This window comes from Arvicola amphibius, chromosome 5 (assembly GCF_903992535.2).
Source record: "Arvicola amphibius chromosome 5, mArvAmp1.2, whole genome shotgun sequence".
NCBI classification, from domain to species: domain Eukaryota; kingdom Metazoa; phylum Chordata; class Mammalia; order Rodentia; family Cricetidae; genus Arvicola; species Arvicola amphibius.
Genome location: NC_052051.1, coordinates 45,645,217 through 45,664,651, shown reverse-complemented (window position 1 = coordinate 45,664,651; position 19,435 = coordinate 45,645,217). Strand labels below are relative to the sequence as shown.

The 19,435-nt window shown below is 48.4% G+C and overlaps 1 protein-coding gene across 1 annotated transcript in view; it reads left to right on the top strand.

Annotated features, from left to right (window-relative positions):
* The window catches only part of Tgm6 (transglutaminase 6), a 29,332-nt gene extending 10,191 nt beyond the window's left edge, over window positions 1-19,141 (top strand). The window contains exons 3-14 of the mRNA XM_042055136.1: window positions 2,630-2,803; window positions 3,334-3,576; window positions 4,305-4,423; window positions 5,791-5,919; window positions 8,268-8,445; window positions 8,876-9,014; window positions 10,467-10,570; window positions 10,638-10,880; window positions 12,194-12,535; window positions 17,289-17,443; window positions 17,690-17,823; window positions 18,988-19,141. Coding sequence (XP_041911070.1) covers window positions 2,630-2,803; window positions 3,334-3,576; window positions 4,305-4,423; window positions 5,791-5,919; window positions 8,268-8,445; window positions 8,876-9,014; window positions 10,467-10,570; window positions 10,638-10,880; window positions 12,194-12,535; window positions 17,289-17,443; window positions 17,690-17,823; window positions 18,988-19,141 — 2,114 coding nt within the window. The remainder of the gene's footprint in view (window positions 1-2,629; window positions 2,804-3,333; window positions 3,577-4,304; window positions 4,424-5,790; window positions 5,920-8,267; window positions 8,446-8,875; window positions 9,015-10,466; window positions 10,571-10,637; window positions 10,881-12,193; window positions 12,536-17,288; window positions 17,444-17,689; window positions 17,824-18,987) is intronic.
* Window positions 19,142-19,435: the final 294 nt, after the last annotated feature.

Here is a 19,435-nt window from a genome sequence, read left to right as displayed (position 1 = left end):
TGTTGCCATGACAAAATGCTAGGGAGAGTAACGTAAAGGGATAAAGATTCATCTGGATTGACAGCTTTAGCAGTTTTAGGGCATGGTCACTTAGCTACATTCATTTGGGCAAAAAAATCATGGTGCCAAGCATGTGGCAGAGGAGGATTTTATCCCCATGAAGACAGGAAACAGACACAAGAAGGACAATATTTCTCAAGGACTCACACCTCACCCAGTGAGTGGCCTATGTCCTCTACCTAAAACTCACTTCCTAAGGCTTCAAGGATCTTCCAAAATAGCACCAGCACCTGGGGACAAAGCCCCAGCACATTTGGGAGTGGGCATTTTATATCTAACCCATAACAATATTATTTGAGTTTCATATATCATTGCCTTTCTTACTTTCTATGGTCTTTTCAAAAATATGAGTGACACATTTTCTTCAAGAGGGAGAATGTTTCCTCTCTTTGAATCTGGGCAGACCTTTGTAACTGCCATAACTAATAGAACATGTGGTGACAGCAGAGTGAGGCCTCTTAGGTCACAACATAAAAGGTTTTGCAGCTTCCTCCTTGGTCTCTTAGATCACTTTCCTGGAGGGAAACCAGGTGTCCCCAGTCTTGGGACAGGTAGGCACAGGGAGAGTCCCACGTGGAGAACTGAAGTTCTCGACTTAGATCCACTTCTCCAACCTTGTGAGTCAAGCACCCCTGGAAGCGGGTCCTCCAGCCCCAAACAGGTTTTCAGACAAGTACAGCCCAGCTGATGTGTGATCACGCCCATAAGGAACTCCATGTACATACTCCCCATCCTGCTCGCTCTGTGTTTCGTGGCATCTCCTCATAACTCCTAAGACTCCGCCCTTCTTCCCAGCATTCTCTCTTCCCTGAAAATCCTGCCTAGCCATTGGCCAGGTTTTTTTTTTTATTAACAATGAGAGCAACACATCTTCACAGTGTACAAAAGGATCATTCCGCAGCAGATTTTAGTTCAACATAGTTCATTATATGAATGCTTATCACAGCTTTATCAGAATACAAGGCATTCTGGTCAGGCAACATGTAAAGTACCATGGAGTTATTAGCTACAAATGTGGACTTACTCCTGTGGGGTGTGGTGGAGGCCGAATTCAACTCAAGCAATGTCACTTATCCATAGCAGAACATTTTGGAAAGCTCCAACAATGTGTGTATTATTAACCAAATATCTGACCTAAAGGAGGGAGGGTTTATTTTTAGTGCGTGTTTCAGAAGATTCAGTTTGGCCCTACCTGTGCCTGACCATAACAACTTGGTGACAAGTATGTTTGGCAGAAGAGGACTGTTCCCCTTGTGGTAGGCAAGAAGAAGGTCGGGAGATACAAGAAGCAATGTACTAGTACAACAGCACCCGTGGATTTCTGAGTACCACAGTCCATTCCTTGTCTCCCTCCAAGTTTCGGTGGCCTGTTGCTGGTGACAATCTACCCTCACAGCAGCTTCCTTAAATGTCAGAAGCACTGTAGACTGTAGGGTCCCCAGTACCCAGTATGACAGGCAACACCGAAACTACAGGACCTCAAATAGACAAAGCGTGAGGATTCTGGGATTAAGGTCAGATTCATCCTTCTTCTCTCCCCTGGACAGGCCCACCAATTGAAGACTTAGCCCTAGTGCCACCCTTCCCAAGGAGATCTTGTTTGTCACTCTGTAGACTTCACCAGGTCCTTCTGCCATTGTCCTTTCAGCCCTTGTGCTCCTGACAGAGGGTATCTAAACAGTAATTAGCCCAGTGTGGACTCAGCTCTTCAGGTGATGCACCTGCTCATTTGGAACATAATGATGAATATTTATTTCTCGTGTTTTGAGTGACTTAAATGACAAGAAGGTGTCCTCACAACCTCCCCGATGGCATCATTTTTCCCATTCTACTGGAATCTAAGATATAGACAGTTCGAAAAGAAAGTAGCTCATCCAATAGATAGTCAAGTCAAGCTCTGGCCATTGTAGCTGACTCAGAGGCCCTGCCCATGAGTGAGCATTGAGCTTCACCATGCCATCACCAAAGACCACACCATGTCTTTCTTGTTCACCAATCTATTTCGGCACCCAGACACCAAGCTGATGCAAAGAATATGTCACCAATCCTCGGCATTGGTCTACTCTGTAGATAGGAATTAGCCTACTTGCTCAAATTCATTTTAACTCTATAATCAATTTTCTTGGCACTTTCTTAGCTATTCACAAACCTCCAGAAAATAGGGGGAAAAAGGCTGAGGTAGTACATCCATATTCTCAGGTGAATCTGAACAAGAAACTGCTTTCTAGTTTCAACTTTCATAGTTTTGCATTTTGTTTATATGAGTTTTTTGTTTGTTTTTAGTTCATTTGGGGCTAGGGGTTTTGTTTTTTGTTTTCTGGTTTTTTTGTTTTTGTTGTTTTTTGAGGCAAGGCCTCATCATACAGCTCTGGCTGGTTCAAACTCGTAGAGATCTGCCTGCCTCTACTGGGACTCGAGGCCTAAGAACTTTACAGAATTTAAATCATGTTGATAACAAGAACCAATGGTATGTCATAAATAAATGGACCAGCACTGATGGGAGACAGAACCGGGGATGGATGAAGTAGCCTCAGAAGCTTGGCCTCACTTCTCTCCTCTCCCTGCTCAGGGGTCCGAGTCACCAAGGTGGACTGGCAGCATTCAGAAAATGGTGCTGCCCACCACACCCAAGATTACCCTTGCCCAGAGCTGGTGGTTCGAAGAGGCCAGCTATTCTGCCTCACCCTGGGTCTAAGCAGAGCCCTGGACAGCGAGGAGGCCCTCATCTTCACTGTGGAGACAGGTAACTGGTCTTGCTGGTACCCCTAGTGGTTCACAGACTACTGATTTTATGACCAGTCATCTGAGATTCTTCAGTGAGTCGCCCGGGGTTTGGAAGGAAACAAAAGCCTGGGAAGTGGGCTGAGTCCCAAGGGCTTCTAACCGCAGTTCCCAAGGGAAAGGTGAAAAACACCACAGACACACAGCAGCCAGCTGGGAGAGGTGACCTTTCCAGAGTTCTCTATATGTAAAGGACGTGGAAAATACTCAGTGACTTTCAGAGCCCAAATTCTTCTTCCTTTTTCCAAGCAGATAAGAGGTCAGCTGTCACTTTCTCTTTGCCCACGGGATAGTTGGGAGTGAGGGAAGCTGAGAGCGGTCCACTGTCCCCCTGCCCTCTCTCCCGTAGCGGGGGACTTGCCCCGTCCTTCCCTTTAAAGCATTCCAGCATTTGGGGTATAAACTCTGGGCTTCTAGGCCGATCGCGTTCTGTTTCTCTAAAGCAACATTTTTAAGAGGCTGGGTCTCTAGATCCCTTCTCCTCCCTGCCAGGACCCCAAGCGTCTGAGGCTCTCCACACCAAAGCCATATTCCAGACTGCAGAGATAGAAATGGGTGACACCTGGACAGCTGCAAAAGAGGAACAGACGGAGAATACTGTCACCGTCACCCTCGCGAGCCCTTCCAATGCAGTCATTGGCCGATACACGCTGAGTGCCAGAGCCTCTTCCCGCCGGAAACACAGTGACCGCAAGCTGGGCCAGTTTATTCTCCTGTTCAATCCCTGGTGTCCAGGTAGGAACTGCTGTAACTGAGACCAAGGGTCCCCTGGAAGCCATCCTCAGAGGCAGGTCTATCTGTGGGGTCGGGAGCCTTGGAAGCAAGATAAGGGATAGGAAGACAAAAACCAAGAGCTGGGACCAGGTAGTAGACACACACTATCAGGCGTGACAACAGAACCTGTAGGAAGGGCCGGAAGACAGAGGCTTCTCATGTGAGAGGCCAGGAGGTCAAAGGAGGCCTGAGAAAAGTAGGAGACGCTCAAAAGTGGGTAAGAACATGCATGTGCGGGGGGTGAGGGGAAGGCGCAATTCTAAGCTGCATCCCTCCATGAGGCCGGTTCCATACCTGCACGGTGGGAATAATAACAGTGCTTGACTCCTGTAGATGTGCTGGGAATTCATCCGGCTAGTCCTGCAACATATAGTCACAAGACAAGGCCTCGGCAGGGGTAGCTAGGATCAGGACCTTATTAATTTTTAGAAAATATAAGGCTGCCGTTGGCATCAAGGTGGGATATCTACCGTATCAGGATTCAAGGGATTAGGTCCTGCTTTGGGGGGAGGGGGAAGGGCAGGAGGGGCGGGAACACTCAGAAAAGATGTCTTATCAGAGAGATGAATGGAGCCAGCGAGCAACTTTCCCTGACTAGTCCGCCTCCAGGCTCTCCTATCTTGCTAAGCCCTTCCCGGGCCAATAGGGACGAAGCTCCACCCACCTGGGGCCTGCTGATTGCTTTTCAGAGGACCACGTGTTTCTGGACTCAGAGGAGGAGAGGCAGGAGTACGTGCTTAACGACAGTGGCATCATCTTCCGAGGCGTGGAGAAGCACATCCGGGCCCAGGGCTGGAACTACGGGCAGGTCTTCAGGGGCACAACCAGAGGGGGTGGACCAGGGCTGGGTGGTAAGGCAGCCTGGGAGACTTCTGTCTCCCCACCTCTTCCTTAGGAAGGGCAAGCCCAGCTGACTCTTACAGCAGGTGAATCCATTCATTCATTCGTTCACTCAGATACCGCCCCTGTGCCAAGGCCTGTCCTGGACCCTTGGAAAGGTGGAAGTTGCTTTGGATACAGTTTAGAATTAGAAGCCAGCTCTGTGTGGAGAGACAAGTAGCTTAAATCAGTGGTTCTCAAGCAAGACCGTGTATCAGCGTCATAGGAGAGCTCCTAAAACCGCAGTAGCTGGGTTCCTGGAGAATCTGACTTCAGCAGCTGTAGGGCCAGGACTAGGAATCTGCATTTTAAACAAGTTCCCAAGTCATGCTGCCACTGTTGGTGTGGGTCTGTGCTCTGAGAGCCCGTCCACGTCCTTAGAGAACGGGTGCTGGTACCCACTGCAGACACCACAACCCACAGATGCTCAAGTCCCTTCTCTAAGAGACAGATTTGTGTGGGGCCTGAGCTGTGTGTGTTCTGTCTCTCTCTAAGTCACTCCTAATGCCAAACCAGTGGAAATGCTAAATAGTTATGCTGCGTTGTTCAAGGAATGGCAAGGGGAAAAAAACATACATATATCCGATTCAGATACAAGGATACAGAACCTACCCACACAGGGCTGACTATAGCTACAAGGCCAGTGACAATGGGGGAAGGAAATGGGGGCAGCTCAGAAGGTAAAAGGAACCACATACGGGTTAGGTTAGGGTCCTCATAGGTAGGCAAGACCCAGATGGGCAGGGCGGGGAGCATCCCAAGCAACTAGGGGTAGAAATCAAGGGAGTGTAGAGTCTACTAAAGGACTCTTCCTGTGTAGGCTCCAGGTGCCACATGGGACTTGACTGCCTGACTAAGGACAGGCTGGGGGTCAAAAGCTGGGCTCAGGGACTGGTCACTTATGACACCCAGTTTAGGGTCCATCTAGAGAGTTACTGCCCTTAGCCACAGCCTCTTCCTGCACGGGAGCCCAGCATTGTTAAAACTTTCAGACTGTCAGGGAAAATTTGAATAAAAAGTCCTAGCTCTTAAATGTTATCAGCTGATCCAAACATACATGAAACATGTGAGGTAAAGGAGTGTGTCAGGTAGGTATGTGGCTCAAGGACCATCACGGGGAATCATGGGAAAGTGAACTCCTGGTACCCAGATGACCCTTTGCAGAAGGATTTTAATGTCCCCAGCGGCAGCTGATGCCAACTGACGCAAACACCAGCAGCAGATCAGGTGGGGCTGTGGGAGGGTCTGGAGGGTGGATAAGACTCTGGCCTCTGAGTGTAGCTTCTCTGGGAGTAGTTTGAAGAGGACATCCTGAACATCTGCCTCTCCATCCTGGACCGAAGTCCTAGCCACCAGGATGACCCGGCCACCGATGTTTCCCGCCGCCATGACCCAGTCTATGTCACCAGGATCATCAGTGCTATGGTAAGGAGGCCACTACCATCCTTATATAGCTTTCCTTCAAGGATACCCCAAACTAGCCCCAGCACCGAACCTTAAGAATCTCACCAAGTCACTTCTAGGTTTCCGTATTGCTGCATGATGAACCGCACCCAAAGTCCACACTATCAAACCCTGTGTTACATTCAATTCTGTAGGTCAAGGATTTGGCAGGACACCCTGAGACTGGCTTGCCCAGCTCCTGGATGCTTCTGCTGGGGATTCTTGAATGGCTGTGGATCCCCAAGGCTGTTGGCTAGAGTCATCTATCTCGGGCCTTTAGCTCTGGTAGCTGGTAGCTCTCTGTTTCCTGCCCATGCCATGCTCCTGAACTTCCCAGTCAGGCCTCCAGGCTGGTGGGTCTGGCCAGTGGTCTCACTTCTGTGATCAAAGCAGTCTCAGGACATTTCAGGCAAAAGGTACAGGCCCAAACCCCACTGCTCTAGGGAAGGAGTGCCTACTTTAACTGGTCATAAGCGAGAAACCACATGCCTCAGAAGGCTGGAAGAGAGCCTACTATTTTTCACTTCTTTAATTAAAATACAATTATATTATTATACCCCTTCCCTTTCTGCCCTCCAATCCATCCGATGTAACATTACCCTTTCTGTCCCTCAAAAGCATGACCTCTTTTTCTTCCACTGTTAGTGTGTGTGTTTGTGTGTATGTAAAGCTAAAATGTATAATATTTAAATATACAAAAGACAACCTTGTTGCATGAATTCTAATTGGTCTTATTAATAAAAAAAAAACCTGGAGTCAGATATCAGGGTAAATGCTGAAGATCAGAGAAATAAAGGAGCCAGGCACTAGAGAGACCTTTCACCTCTACCGAATCATTAGACCGAAAGGGAGCGATCCTGTCTCCACAAAACCTCAGACTGAAAGCTCCGTCTATGAAACCTCACACTGCTCTGAGCTCCTGTCTCCTCCGGCCTTATATTCCTCTCTCTGCCCAGGCATGAAATCCCAAGTACTGGGATCACCTTTGTGTGAGCTCTGTTTCTTTTTTAGACAGATTCAATCTTGTGTAGCCCAGGGTGGCCTTGAATTCATAGAGATCAGTCTGCCTCCGTCTCCCAAGCGCTGGGATTAAAGGTGTGCACCACCATTCCCTGGCCTCTATGGATAACCAGTGACTTAGCTCTGCACTCTGATCTTCAGGCAATCTTTATTAGATATCACTACTCAACCTGCTTAGTCTGTTTAGTGTGTCTTGTGTGTGTGATTTTAGGACTGACCACTTGGTACTGTATAACAGATTAGGGCGCTCCTCCCTGGGGAAACCATTTCTCCCAGTCTCATCATTCCCTAGTTGTCTAGAGTTCTTTGTCTAAAGGTGGGGCCCCGTGAGATTTCCCCCTTCTATGTTAGCATATCTATGGGGGTTATACTAGTTCGGGTCCTGTTTAGGCCACCATACTATTGCGGTATCATGGGTGTAGCTTCCCTGTCCTTTCTAGTAGACACAATCTCACCGCAGCTTTCCTGGTCCTCTGGTCTGTTATTAATGGCAGCCTCGACCCTGTGCAGGTGTCAATGTCATGAGATTCTAAAAGTAAAGGTGTATTTCTCCGATGCCCTCAGTTCCCCCCCCCAAGACCTCAGAGCGATGATGGAGGTCAGAGAGTCAACACCAGTAGAGGATCCCAGACCTGGCACACTGCAGTCCAGTGACAGCCACTCTGGCTGCAAGTCCAAGTCCCGAATTCGTGGATCACCCCTTTGCTAATCGAGCTGGGCAGGTCCCCTAATCCCTTGGCATTTCACTTTTCTCTGGTGGAGGAGGCAGGAGGATAAAAGACTTTACGCTGTAGACTTAAAACAAGTTAGCCCTCTAGACGTAAACTCCTTGGGACAGCGCCTGACACACAGTAGCGTTCAACAGGCTCCAGACTGCCACTGTGATTACAGTATCACTGATAGTCCCAAATTTAACTAACAAATGGCTATTTAAAGCAAGAAATGCTCCCAAATCGTAGATGACTTTTGACAACAGACTGTCCAAATTGAAGATAATTGGAAGTTATAAGTAGTACAAAAATGGGATTTATTTAGTTTGGGGAGGTGTTTGAGATCAAATCCCGGGCCTCTTGCATGCTAATCATGTGCTCTACATTCTAGACACACACACACACACACACACACACACACACACACACCACACACACACACACAAAGGTATTTTAAGAAAGCAGAGAGAGTATCCTCATTTTCAGTCAACTTAAAGGCAAAGAGTGACTCATTGACTTGGGATCCCAACATTTGAAAATAATTTTACAGTGAAAGTGGGCATGGCCGCCCAGTGATTGACTCATGCCTTCTCTGCTCAGGTGAACAGCAACAATGACCGAGGTGTGGTACAAGGCCAGTGGCAGGGCAAATATGGCGGTGGCACCAGCCCACTGAACTGGCGTGGCAGTGTGGCCATCCTGCAGAAGTGGTTCAAGAGCAGATACAAGCCAGTCAAATACGGCCAGTGCTGGGTCTTTGCTGGAGTCATGTGCACAGGTATGGAGAGGAAAGCGCTCATCAGCACATATGCCCCTTGATCTTCATGTGTTTGCATAGATTTACATATGCCTCAATCGGTTCTCATTAATGAAGAAGACATGGAAACCTGGTTAAAGAAGAGAGAAAACTAACAGTTCGTTTATTTGGTATAACTCCTCCTTCTGCCTCCATCTCATGGGGTGTCATGGGTCAGTGCTGTGGTCCTGGAATCCTCTCAGAAAGGTACATGGCATTGCTGCGTGGATCCGAGCCTGCCAACCCAGATGAGGGTGACAGGAGTATCTCCAGAAAAGTCCTCTGAGAGACCCCAGAGGGCTTGGTGGTTCTGAGACAGGGGAGCCACGGCGGAGAGACTAGGGGCCGAGGCAAGAGAGGCAGAGCAGCCTGCAGCAAGCTGGGCACCTCCCTCTGACCTTCTGCTCCACAGTCCTCAGGTGCCTGGGGATCGCCACCAGGGTGGTGTCCAACTTCAACTCAGCCCATGACACTGATGGCAATCTGAGTGTGGACAAATATGTGGACACCTTTGGCCGGACCTTGGAGGACCTGACAGAAGACAGTATGTGGTAGGTCCTGGGCCACTAGATCGGGGTCAGGAGCTGCCCGGTCCAGTCCTGAATACTGGATCCTTCTCTCCTCTCCTCATACAAACCTTTCTTCCTGATGCGGTCACCTCCCTCCAGCCCCAGGTGTTTATTGGTGCATCTTTCAATGAGAGTGACCTCCCCAAAGGATTTTACTGCCCCCTTACACCAGCTCAGTTAAAGCAGGAATCTGGTTTCCCTCCGCTGCTTACTTCCTATGTAGCCTTGCGCAAGTAACACCACGGTTCCTAATCTCGTATTCTCACTGTGAGCACAGGAAGTTGAAAATAGTCAAGACTTCCTCGCCAGGGCCTGCACAGTGTCTGCACAGCCTGCAACCTACCTACCCTCCTGTTCCTCATACCCAACACACTTACACATTTCCTGAGCACAATTTCCTGCCTCCTGACCTTTGTATATACTGTTCCTCCTATCCAGAATACTATTCCCTTCGGTCTTTCTCTGGTTAATTCATTAGAACATAGGCCTCATCCTAGATGTCATTTACCTAGCTAGAGTAGATTTCTAGCAGCCATTCTCTGGTGCAAGCCCCTCATTTTCTACACACTATTTATTATAGTATTTCAGGCTCCCTGTCTTCCTCTCTGTCCCCTTCATCAACATAAAACACATACATATGTACGCAAGGATATACACACATATGCACATCTTACATACATTTGCACACGGAGACACACATGCACATAAATACACTCAGACACACATATACATACATCATGCAATCACACAGAAACATACACCAACATACGAGTAAGAAGATACATAAGCACACCCCCAAAAAACCCCACAAACATGGAAGCACACAGATATACATACAAATATACACCAACATACAAGCCCTCATACACACAAGGGCATAAACACACACAAATGTGCAAGCATGCAGATATAGGAACACAGAAACACACACATACACACATATAAACACACACTTTATACATACACACAACTACACACATGTACACATAAACGACACTCACACATACATATACATAAAGACACACACACACCAATTGCTACTATGATGCCCTGACTTTTTACCTGGCACGGCAACACATGTTTGTCATTCTAGCGCTCAGGGGTCTCAGGAAGGAAGATCTGGAGTCTGAGTTCAGCCTGGTGTATGTAGGGAATTACAGACCAGCCTGACTACACTAACCAGAGACAGCATGAGCTGCGTGAGGGCAAGGTCTTTGGTCTTACCTACAGTTAGAGTTCTGGTATCTTGGAAGCAGGTTGTGGTATGTGTGCACACAAGCATGCATACACAATCATGCATACACAAATGTGATATGTGTCCATCGGAGCAGATGAGTGGTCTATGAGCTAAAGCCCTGGCTGGTCTGCAGTAGGGACTTCCCTCCTCTGGGCCTCTGCATCCACACAGCTGCCTTACGCTCGTGTCTCTGGCAGGAATTTCCATGTCTGGAATGAAAGCTGGTTTGCACGACAGGACCTGGGCCCATCCTATGATGGCTGGCAGGTTTTGGATGCCACACCCCAAGAGGAGAGTGAAGGTAGGGATGGTTGGGTGGACCCAGACCCCCTTGGTAGCACGCTGCTCATGCTCCTCCTCCTGCCCAGGCATGTTCCAGTGCGGCCCTGCCTCAGTCACCGCCATCCGCGAGGGTGATGTCCACCTAGCCCACGATGGCCCCTTCGTCTTTGCTGAGGTCAATGCAGACTACATCACGTGGCTATGGCATGAGGACCAGAGGCGGGAGCGCGTGTACTCAGACACGAAGAAGATTGGCAGGTGCATCAGTACCAAGGCAGTGGGCAGTGACTCTCGTGTGGACATCACGGGCCTCTACAAGTATCCAGAAGGTGAGGGCCACGGAGTAGACTTTATCCGCCTCCTCACGATGGTCTGTGGGCTGCAGAAGGCCCACGGAAAATCTGCAGCCAGAGCCTCTCCAAATGTGAGCATGGCAACCGTAACCGCAGTTCTGCGTTGGCTGTGCTGCCGGCATCTGCCTTCTCTGCTTGCTCCCACCTCTCCTGGGCTAGCTTTCCCATATACAGTAATGATGGTGCTGTTTCCTCACGCATTAGCCATATGCCAAGGACTGCGGAGCTATGCAAATGGGATAGTAATTGTACGGGAAGTGATCACGGGAGCAGTAGCAGGTGGTAGCAATAGCGCAAGCAGGAAACGTGGATTGGGCACAGTGCAAAGCAGCAGTAGCAGTCACTGGAGTCTGTCACCTCCCAGACCTCTGCCACAGCCCCAGTCCCTGGTTTATGAAAGAACCTGCACTTGTCGGGGTACAAAAACAAGACAGGTGGATGTTATTCTCATTGCCACCTCCAACACTCTACTCTAAAGGTCTCCTTTTCCCATAGGGAAGTTGATCCCTGGATGGGGTGGGTGGCAATTTACCCCATAAGGCCAGCCATTTATGCTTGTTAAGAAATGCTACCAAGTGATTAAGATCTGGTTCAAACTGGAATCACACTTTATCCCTGCTGCTCCCTGAACACAAACCAGGGAAGCTAGCCGGTACAGGAGTTGCCTCTGAGTCTGTTCTGGAAGTCCCTGCCAGGACTGGTGTGCTCACCACAGCGCGTCTTTCAGGTATTGCCCAGATAATCTCAGGCTCCATAAAACTGGTGAGACTGCCCTCTTGTGGTAGGGTGTTCCATGTTCACACCCCAAATCTCACCTCAACTCTCTCAAGCATCCATACCTCAGAGGCACCAGCATTGCCTTGGTTCCCCTCTCTGCTGGGGATCACCAGCCCTTTGTCCACTTCTTGATGCATCAGGGTAGGCTGTTGGGTTGGGGGTGGGGAAGAGCTGATCTGCCATTTGCAGAGACTTCTGGAATTCAGAATGTGGAGTCTTGGGATGTTTTTTGGCCCGAGAAGAAGTCAGCCAAAAATGATGGCAATAATGAGTTTCTTTTCCCCCAGTTGTCAGAGATGCTGAAAACCTGCATTTTTATGTGAAATTTCCTGACCTAATGTGTTATCAACTGTTGTAGAGGATATTAAAAGAGAGAAGCGAACACCGGCATTTGGCAAAGGGCTCCCTATGATTCTCGGGCAACAAGCGGTTGGTTTGCCCAGAGCAGCAGAGTCTGGACCTGGGTTGAGGGAACTCATACTGCTTGTGTCTGATGTAAGGATGCCCTGCAGGGTCCCGGAAGGAGAGGCAGGTGTACAGCAAAGCTATAAAGAAACTGCTCAGCATCGAACCCTGGGGGAGGAGGAGGCGGATCCGCAGGGCCGGTGTGCGTGCTGTCTGGCGCGATGACCTCCTGGAACCAGCCACCAAACCCAGTATCACTGGCAAGTTCAAAGTGCTGGAACCACCAGTGCTTGGCCAGGATCTGAAGCTAGCTCTGTGCTTGACCAGCCTCACCACCAGGGCACAGCGGGTCCGAGTCAATCTGAGTGGCGCCACCATCCTCTATACCCGCAAGCCAGTGGCAGAGATCCTGCGTGAATCTCATACAGTGAAGCTGGGGCCACAAGAAGGTAAGATCAGGTGGCCTCGTGGGATCTGGCCAATAGCCTCCTTTTCCAGGTTGACTGGGGATGAGCAGCAGGGAGGGAGATTCCCAGATTGACATTCACCCCCAGAAAGGATAGCTCTAAGCTCTGATGTCAGTGCCCCGCCTCTTGTCCCCACTCTACAGATAAGAAAATTGAAGGTCAGGGGAGGAAATCATGACCCTGTGGTTCACTTTACTAGAATGGCAATTCAAGTCCACACTCATCTGGTTGTAAACTGGCCTTGAGGGTGAGGTGACTTAGCATCCAGCCATCACAAACTATGTCATTATTTACAGACCAAATGAGCACTTGCTGGGAGCATGTCACCAGACACAGGACACGCTCTGTGTCACTCTCCGAAAGTCCACAGACATCCTAGATGCCAGCAATGGCTCCATCCTTCAGGGAAGGAGACCCATGCCCAGAGTTCAGATTCACACCTGGTGCATGTGGAGGCAGGACCCAAACCCAGGCAGCCAGGCTTAGAGGAACTGCTTACCCGGGGTGGAGAGGGGCTAGGGCTCCACACCCAGAACACTGCCAGCGCCCAGCACCTCGGCACTCAGTCGTTCATCTCCAGGCTGCACAGTGGATGCTCATCCCATGTGGGGCATGTGCCCAAAATCCATCCTTGGCACTTCACTGTGAAATACCCTGTAGAAATTTTTTTTAATAATTTTAACTGCCCTTGTTGGTTTTCTTTTAATCAGTCAGGGATGTTTTTCATGAGCCTTGAACACGTCACACTTCATGTGTGAATTCCCAGACGGACCCTATTTGTTTGTTCTTCCTTCCTTTTCCTAATCTGTCTCTCTCCCTCTGGTTCTATCTCTACCTCACTCTTCACACGTATCGTCCCTCTTCCTGTCTCCCTAGCTGCGTGTCCCTGTTCTCTCCGTCTCTGTCTGTCTCCCGTTTCTGTCTTTCCCTAATGCTCTAAACACATGTGTGCGTCGTGTACGTCTGTGTGTGGCATCTGTCTGTCTCTGTCACTTCTCCCACGCTGTCTGAATTCTAAGGATACAGCTGGACGAAGCTTAACCACCGTCATCCCTTTGGACCAGTTCCTTGCACAGTTCCTTGAGGACTTAGGCAGAGAAACGCACGAAGGAGGCACCGCGCAATTTTAGCTCTTTGTCATTTTCCTGTCACAGACTCTAAATCACAGAGTGACACTTTGTAATAGAATAAATTAACATCTCCCGGCTCGCAGCATTTTTTTCATGTTCAAAATAATGCATATTCATTAAAGAACTCAAAAAGCAAAAGAGAAAACTCGCCTCTTATCTCACCACCTACCTACAAACTGTTGACAGGTTTTCCCTCTCAATGTGCGCTGCCTGTTTGCCTTTTGAAAAGCAGAGCCCTAATTAAATATTGCCACGCTGCGCACCCATCATACATAGCATATTACAGATCATTTTAAAAGCTCTTCTTAGGTATCCTTTTACTTGGTTTAAATTTTTAAATAAATTCAAGGTAATTTTTTTCCCCAAAGACCAACTTTAGATTTGGTGGATCCTCAATACTGATTTTTTTTTCCTTTTTTGCTTTAGCTTTTATTGATTTCCATTCTAATTAGTGCTATTCCCTTTGTCTTTCTTTTGTGTTGTGCCTTTTGTATGAGTCCTTCCTTCTTTTCTTTTTCTGGTTGGTGGTTGCTGTTATGCTGTAGAACGAGTGTGGAGCTTTATGTCTGAAGACTCTTCCCTATACAGTGCCATCCCTGCCCCTCCATGTTTTCTTTTATTTTGAGACAATCTCTCCAGTTTGCCCAGGCTAGCCTTGACTCACCCTGTAGACTCAGCAGGCTTTGAATTTGTGATCCTTCTACTTCAGTCTCCCAAGTAGCTATGATTATATGCTACCAGGCCCAGCTCTTATTATTTCTCTTCTCTGGTATATGGTGGCTTTAATTTTTTCTATTTCCTGTGGACACCTAGATTAATAATTTTAAACCTGCCATTATATATATAATTATTTATATATAATTATTTATTTATGTATATATAATAAAATTTACTTCTAAGCCCTATTTATGACATTCCTCACAAAGTATTTTTATTTTCATTTTGTTCAAATTATTTAAAATTTTATCTTGACATTTCTGCTTTGGCTCGTAGGCTTTTACACGTGTATTGAGCTAGGCACAGTAGAACATCTAATCCTAGTGGTCAGGAGGATTAAGAGGGCAGAGCCAGAGTTCAAGGCCAGCCTGAGTTAAGTAGCAGGTCTATCTTTTTATTTAAAGCATTATACCCTTTCATCGCCAGCATTTTGGATTTTCCAGTTTTCTTTGTTACTGTTTTCTGTTCGATTCCCCGTGGTCTGAGGGCACACACTGCGTTAGGTCTATATTTTACAGTTATTAATATGTTATTTGTGGCACAGAAATAATGTCTTGGTGAATGTTCCATGTGAGCTTGAGAAGAAAGTGTGTCTGCTGTGTTGGATGGATAGTCAGTCATTGTCTAACTCTCCCATCTGACTGAGGTGCTGTGGAGAATCACTGCCTGGGGGGAAGGGGCTCGGAGTTCTTAATGGAGAACGAGATCCATGACTCAGGATCTGCACTTTATGAGGGGCCACCTTTCTCAGGGCTCTGAACTGGTGCCAACGCTCTGCCCAAGCGTATCACTGGTAGCATACTCTGGTTCTCCAAGATGGAACTCGGGAATTTGCATTCCAGTGAGTTTCCCAGGGCCACTCTTGGAGAACCATGGCCTATGACCATGAAGGAAGTAAAGGATAAATATAAAGTATTTGGCATAATGCCTAACATCTAATGAATATACTATAGTGGTATATTATTTGTATTTTAATAAATAAATCTTGCCTGAAGACCAGGCAAAGCTAAAGCTACTAGAGGTCGGGTAATAGTGACACACACCCTTAATCCCAGGATTTGGGAGACAGAGTCAGATGGATCTCTGTGAGTTCAAGGCTACCCTGAGCTACACAAGAACAATGCAGAAACAAATCCACAAGTGGTGGTGGCCTTCTCCTTTAACTCCAGTACAAGGGAGTCATGCCTTTAATCCCAGCACTAGAGGGAAGCCCCTTTAAGGCAGCCAGCTGGAATTCCCGATCAAGAGAGTCAGGACAGAGTGATGTTCCCTCTGGTGAGGTTTCTAACACATAGCAACAGCTAGAGCGATACCATTGCCAATTCTGGTGTTCACAACATCCAACAGAAACTAAAGGGGAAGTTGAGGCTGACAGCTGGAACTCCCAGTTGAGTTTTCTTTCCGCGGTTGAGTGCACTGTGGCTGAGCTTGTGGAGCCTCTTCCCACTCCAGGCTCCTTCAGAATGTGTGATGAACACTGGTAATGTCTGCTGAAAACGGTTTCTTTGCCTTCCAGCTCTTCTCGAGGACAGAGTGTCTTACTCTGCGGATATTTTGCTGTTCTCTCCCCTCCCTGTCACAGATTGGGGTAGGACAGTCTATACCCAGACCTTGGAGGACACTTTGAAACAAACCTGTTTGTGTCTGAAATGGGGACGGGGACAACCACATTTCTAGAGTCAGCTTCCAGTGAGCTGAACAACACACAACACTTTGCCAGTGATGTGCCTTATAGCGTCTAGCCCAGAGACCAACCTCCTGGTGTATAGGAACAGCATGCTATGTGCAAAGCTCTAAGCCAATGGGGACATTTAAGGATCTTCCCTAAGTAAAAACCCAAATGCTTCTGGGGTCAGAAATAAAGGGAAATAAAATGGCAGAACAATAGAATTATGATAGAGCCTGGGCCAGGCAAAAGAGGACTCCTTGCATATGTGTGTGGTTATACACATAAGATGTATCCAAACAGAACCAAGATCTAGCTATGGCTTGTAGGGAGCTACATAAGAAGAGAGTGCCTAGGTGTCATGTGTAGCCTAGGTGACGTGGGTGTAGCCTAGGTGACGTGTGTGTTGCCTAGGTGATGTGTGTGTAGCCTAGGTGATGTGGGTGTAGTCTAGATGAAGTGGGTGTACCAGGTGACTGTATGTGTAGCCTAGGTGTCCTGTGTGTAGCCTAGGTGTCCTGTGTGTAGCCTAGGTAACGTGTGTAGCCTAGGTGATGTGTGTGTAGCCTAGGTGATGTGGGTGTAGCCTAGGTGACGTGAGTGTAGCCTAGGTGACGTGAGTGTAGCCTAGGTAATGTGTGTAGCCTAGGTGACGTGTGTGTAGACTAGGTGATGTGGGTGTAGCCTAGGTGACGTGTGTGTTGCCTAGGTGATGTGTGTGTAGCCTAGGTGACGTGTGTGTAGCTGGTGAGAGAGAGACACAGAAGATCTGGAGCATGGGAATTTGAGTAGAAGAGTGTAGGCAAGGAATAGCAGTAAAGCCTGCCCACAGTTGGTGGAGCTGACTAAAGCCAACCCTTCATGGCCAAGCGATATTTGGAGGGATTACAAGGAAGTTGCCCCCATGAGCTTGGAAGTTGAAGGCCATTGTTTGTTCTCGCTCTTCTGGACCTGAAATATAATAAGCACTCAGTAAGCAGTAAACAAATTTCAGGTGGTATGGACAGATGGTCTAGCAAACATTTCCATCTTGCATAATTATGAGGAGTTTGTGCAGATGTCTGGGCATCCTTGGAGAAACAGCCTGGTACCCTGGTACTCACTGGTCTAGATTTGAACCCAGATGTACGTGGATTCTTCAGTGTACTTGCTGGGTGACTTTGGGTAGGAAAATGCCCTCCCTGAGCCTTGGGTTTAGCTTCTTGTGTGCTCCGCCTTTCAGAGAAGAAGATCCCAGTCACAATATCTTACTCTCAGTACAAAGAAGATCTGACGGAGGACAAGAAGATCCTGTTGGCTGCCATGTGTCTTGTCATTAAAGGGGAGAAGCTCCTGGTGGAGAAGGACATTACTCTGGAGGACTTCATCACCATCAAGGTGACTCCTGTCCACATCTACCACCCTGTCTCTGTCAGGGCTGATGCAGGGGATCCAAAACTGGGGTCTGAGCCTCGGGCACCAGTCCATCTCTCAAGAGTAGGGAAGCCTGTGCTATTCTAACAGGGTATGTGGAGGCAGAGGTGGATGACTAGTACCACATTCTTTGGCCCAGTCAGAACCATGGGCTTCAGGAAAATGGGGATGCAGAGGATGCTGGGTGACTCATGGATGCTGCCTCTCCAGGTGCTGGGCCCAGCGGTGGTAGGAGTGGCGGTCGCTGTGGAAGTGACGGTGATCAACCCCCTCTCGGAGAGCGTAAAGGACTGTACGCTGATGGTAGAGGGCAGTGGCCTTCTCCAAGGGCAGCTCAGTATTGAGTAAGTGACAAACTGTTGATTGACAGGGACAGGGCCAAGAAGAAGGTACTGAGAAGGCAGCAGGAGAGACTCTGTGCTTCGGGGACACACCTACTGCCCATGACATCAGCCTTTATCCATTTAATCACAATTACTTCATTCGCCTAGCAGAGCCTTCGGGACAGTTCACACATATCACTCATTTTCATTCAATTCCCCACTTACTTAACATGCACTTGCCATCGAATTTTTCATATTTATATGTAAGCGTGTTGTGCTACCCGCATGCCTGTGTGCCATGTGTGACCCTGGTCCCCGCTGAGTCCACAGGAAGACATTAGGATCCCATGGATGTGGAGTTACACTTGGCTATGAGCCACCATGAGGGTGCTGGGAATCAAACCCAGGTCCTCTAGAGAGCAGCCAGTGCTCTTCACCTATGAGCCACCTCCCCAGCCTCATTGTCTGTCTTTAATTCATTCATTATCCACTGTTTAACTCATAGTTCGCGCCTCGGTTATTCAACCGCTCAGCTCAGTTTGGACCGGTTCACACACCTAGCCCTCCGTTGTTTGATTTGCTCTCTCATTTGCCCACCTTCATTCATGCATTCATTTACTCTCTGCTCATTCAGTCCTTGGCCATACTAATCTGTGCTCTGAGCCACATGGATGTTATTAGGGATATTAAAATGGCTCTTGCCATGAGAAAAGCATGAGAGATGAATCCTCACACTCTAGGGGACCAGAGGCAGTCCTTGAGAGAAGGTGGGGTGGGGTTAGGGAGAAGCGTTGGTCCCACTGGCATCTGGGCTGGTCCCTAAATGATAACGATGACATGAGGCACTTTTCCAGCATAGAGAAGGAAGACAGGGTTCCCAGGCAGAGGCTCTGATGCAAAAGGAAGGTCTCTTTAGGGAGAGACTCTGGTTCTGGGTTCCTGGTGTGTTAGGGGAAAAAGGGGGCAGTAAGGTGGAAGGAATTCTAGATCCAGAGCCAAGGTGGGAAGCACAAGGCATGTTCACGGTCAGAACCGGCAAGGGAGGGGACTAACATGGCCAAAGCGGAGAAATGTGAGCCATAGATGAGGGTAAAGCTGTTGACTCCGAGGGTCGAGACAAGCCAGGCGAGCTAGACTCAAGGAGAGAGGATTAACTATCTGCCTTTTCCCTGCTCTTGCCCCCAGGGTGCCCAGCTTGCAGCCTCAAGAGAGGGCCTTGATCCAGTTCAACATCACCCCCTCCAAGAGTGGCCCAAGGCAGCTGCAGGTGGACCTTGTCAGCCCACAGTTCCCAGACATCAAGGGCTTTGTGGTCATCCACGTGGCTACAGCCAAGTGAGGGAGCATGAGTGACTTTGGGAGGACTCTGTCCCTTTGCCTGTTTCTCCCATATACGATCCAGGAGTCCTGGGTTAGCTTCTGTCTTTGCTCTACTTCACAAGTTTAGGCAAGGTCCTCCCCAGTGCATTGAGGTGCTGGACTCCTTCAGGACAAGTGGGTGATGTAAGCGCTGAGGGATCCTCCAACACTCGTGACCTTTCTGCTGGGAGAATGGCATGTCCCAGCCTCCTGAGAGCCCTGGCCTCGTTACTTCTGCCAGCTCAGCCCAGGCAACTCACTGCTCCTTGCTTTT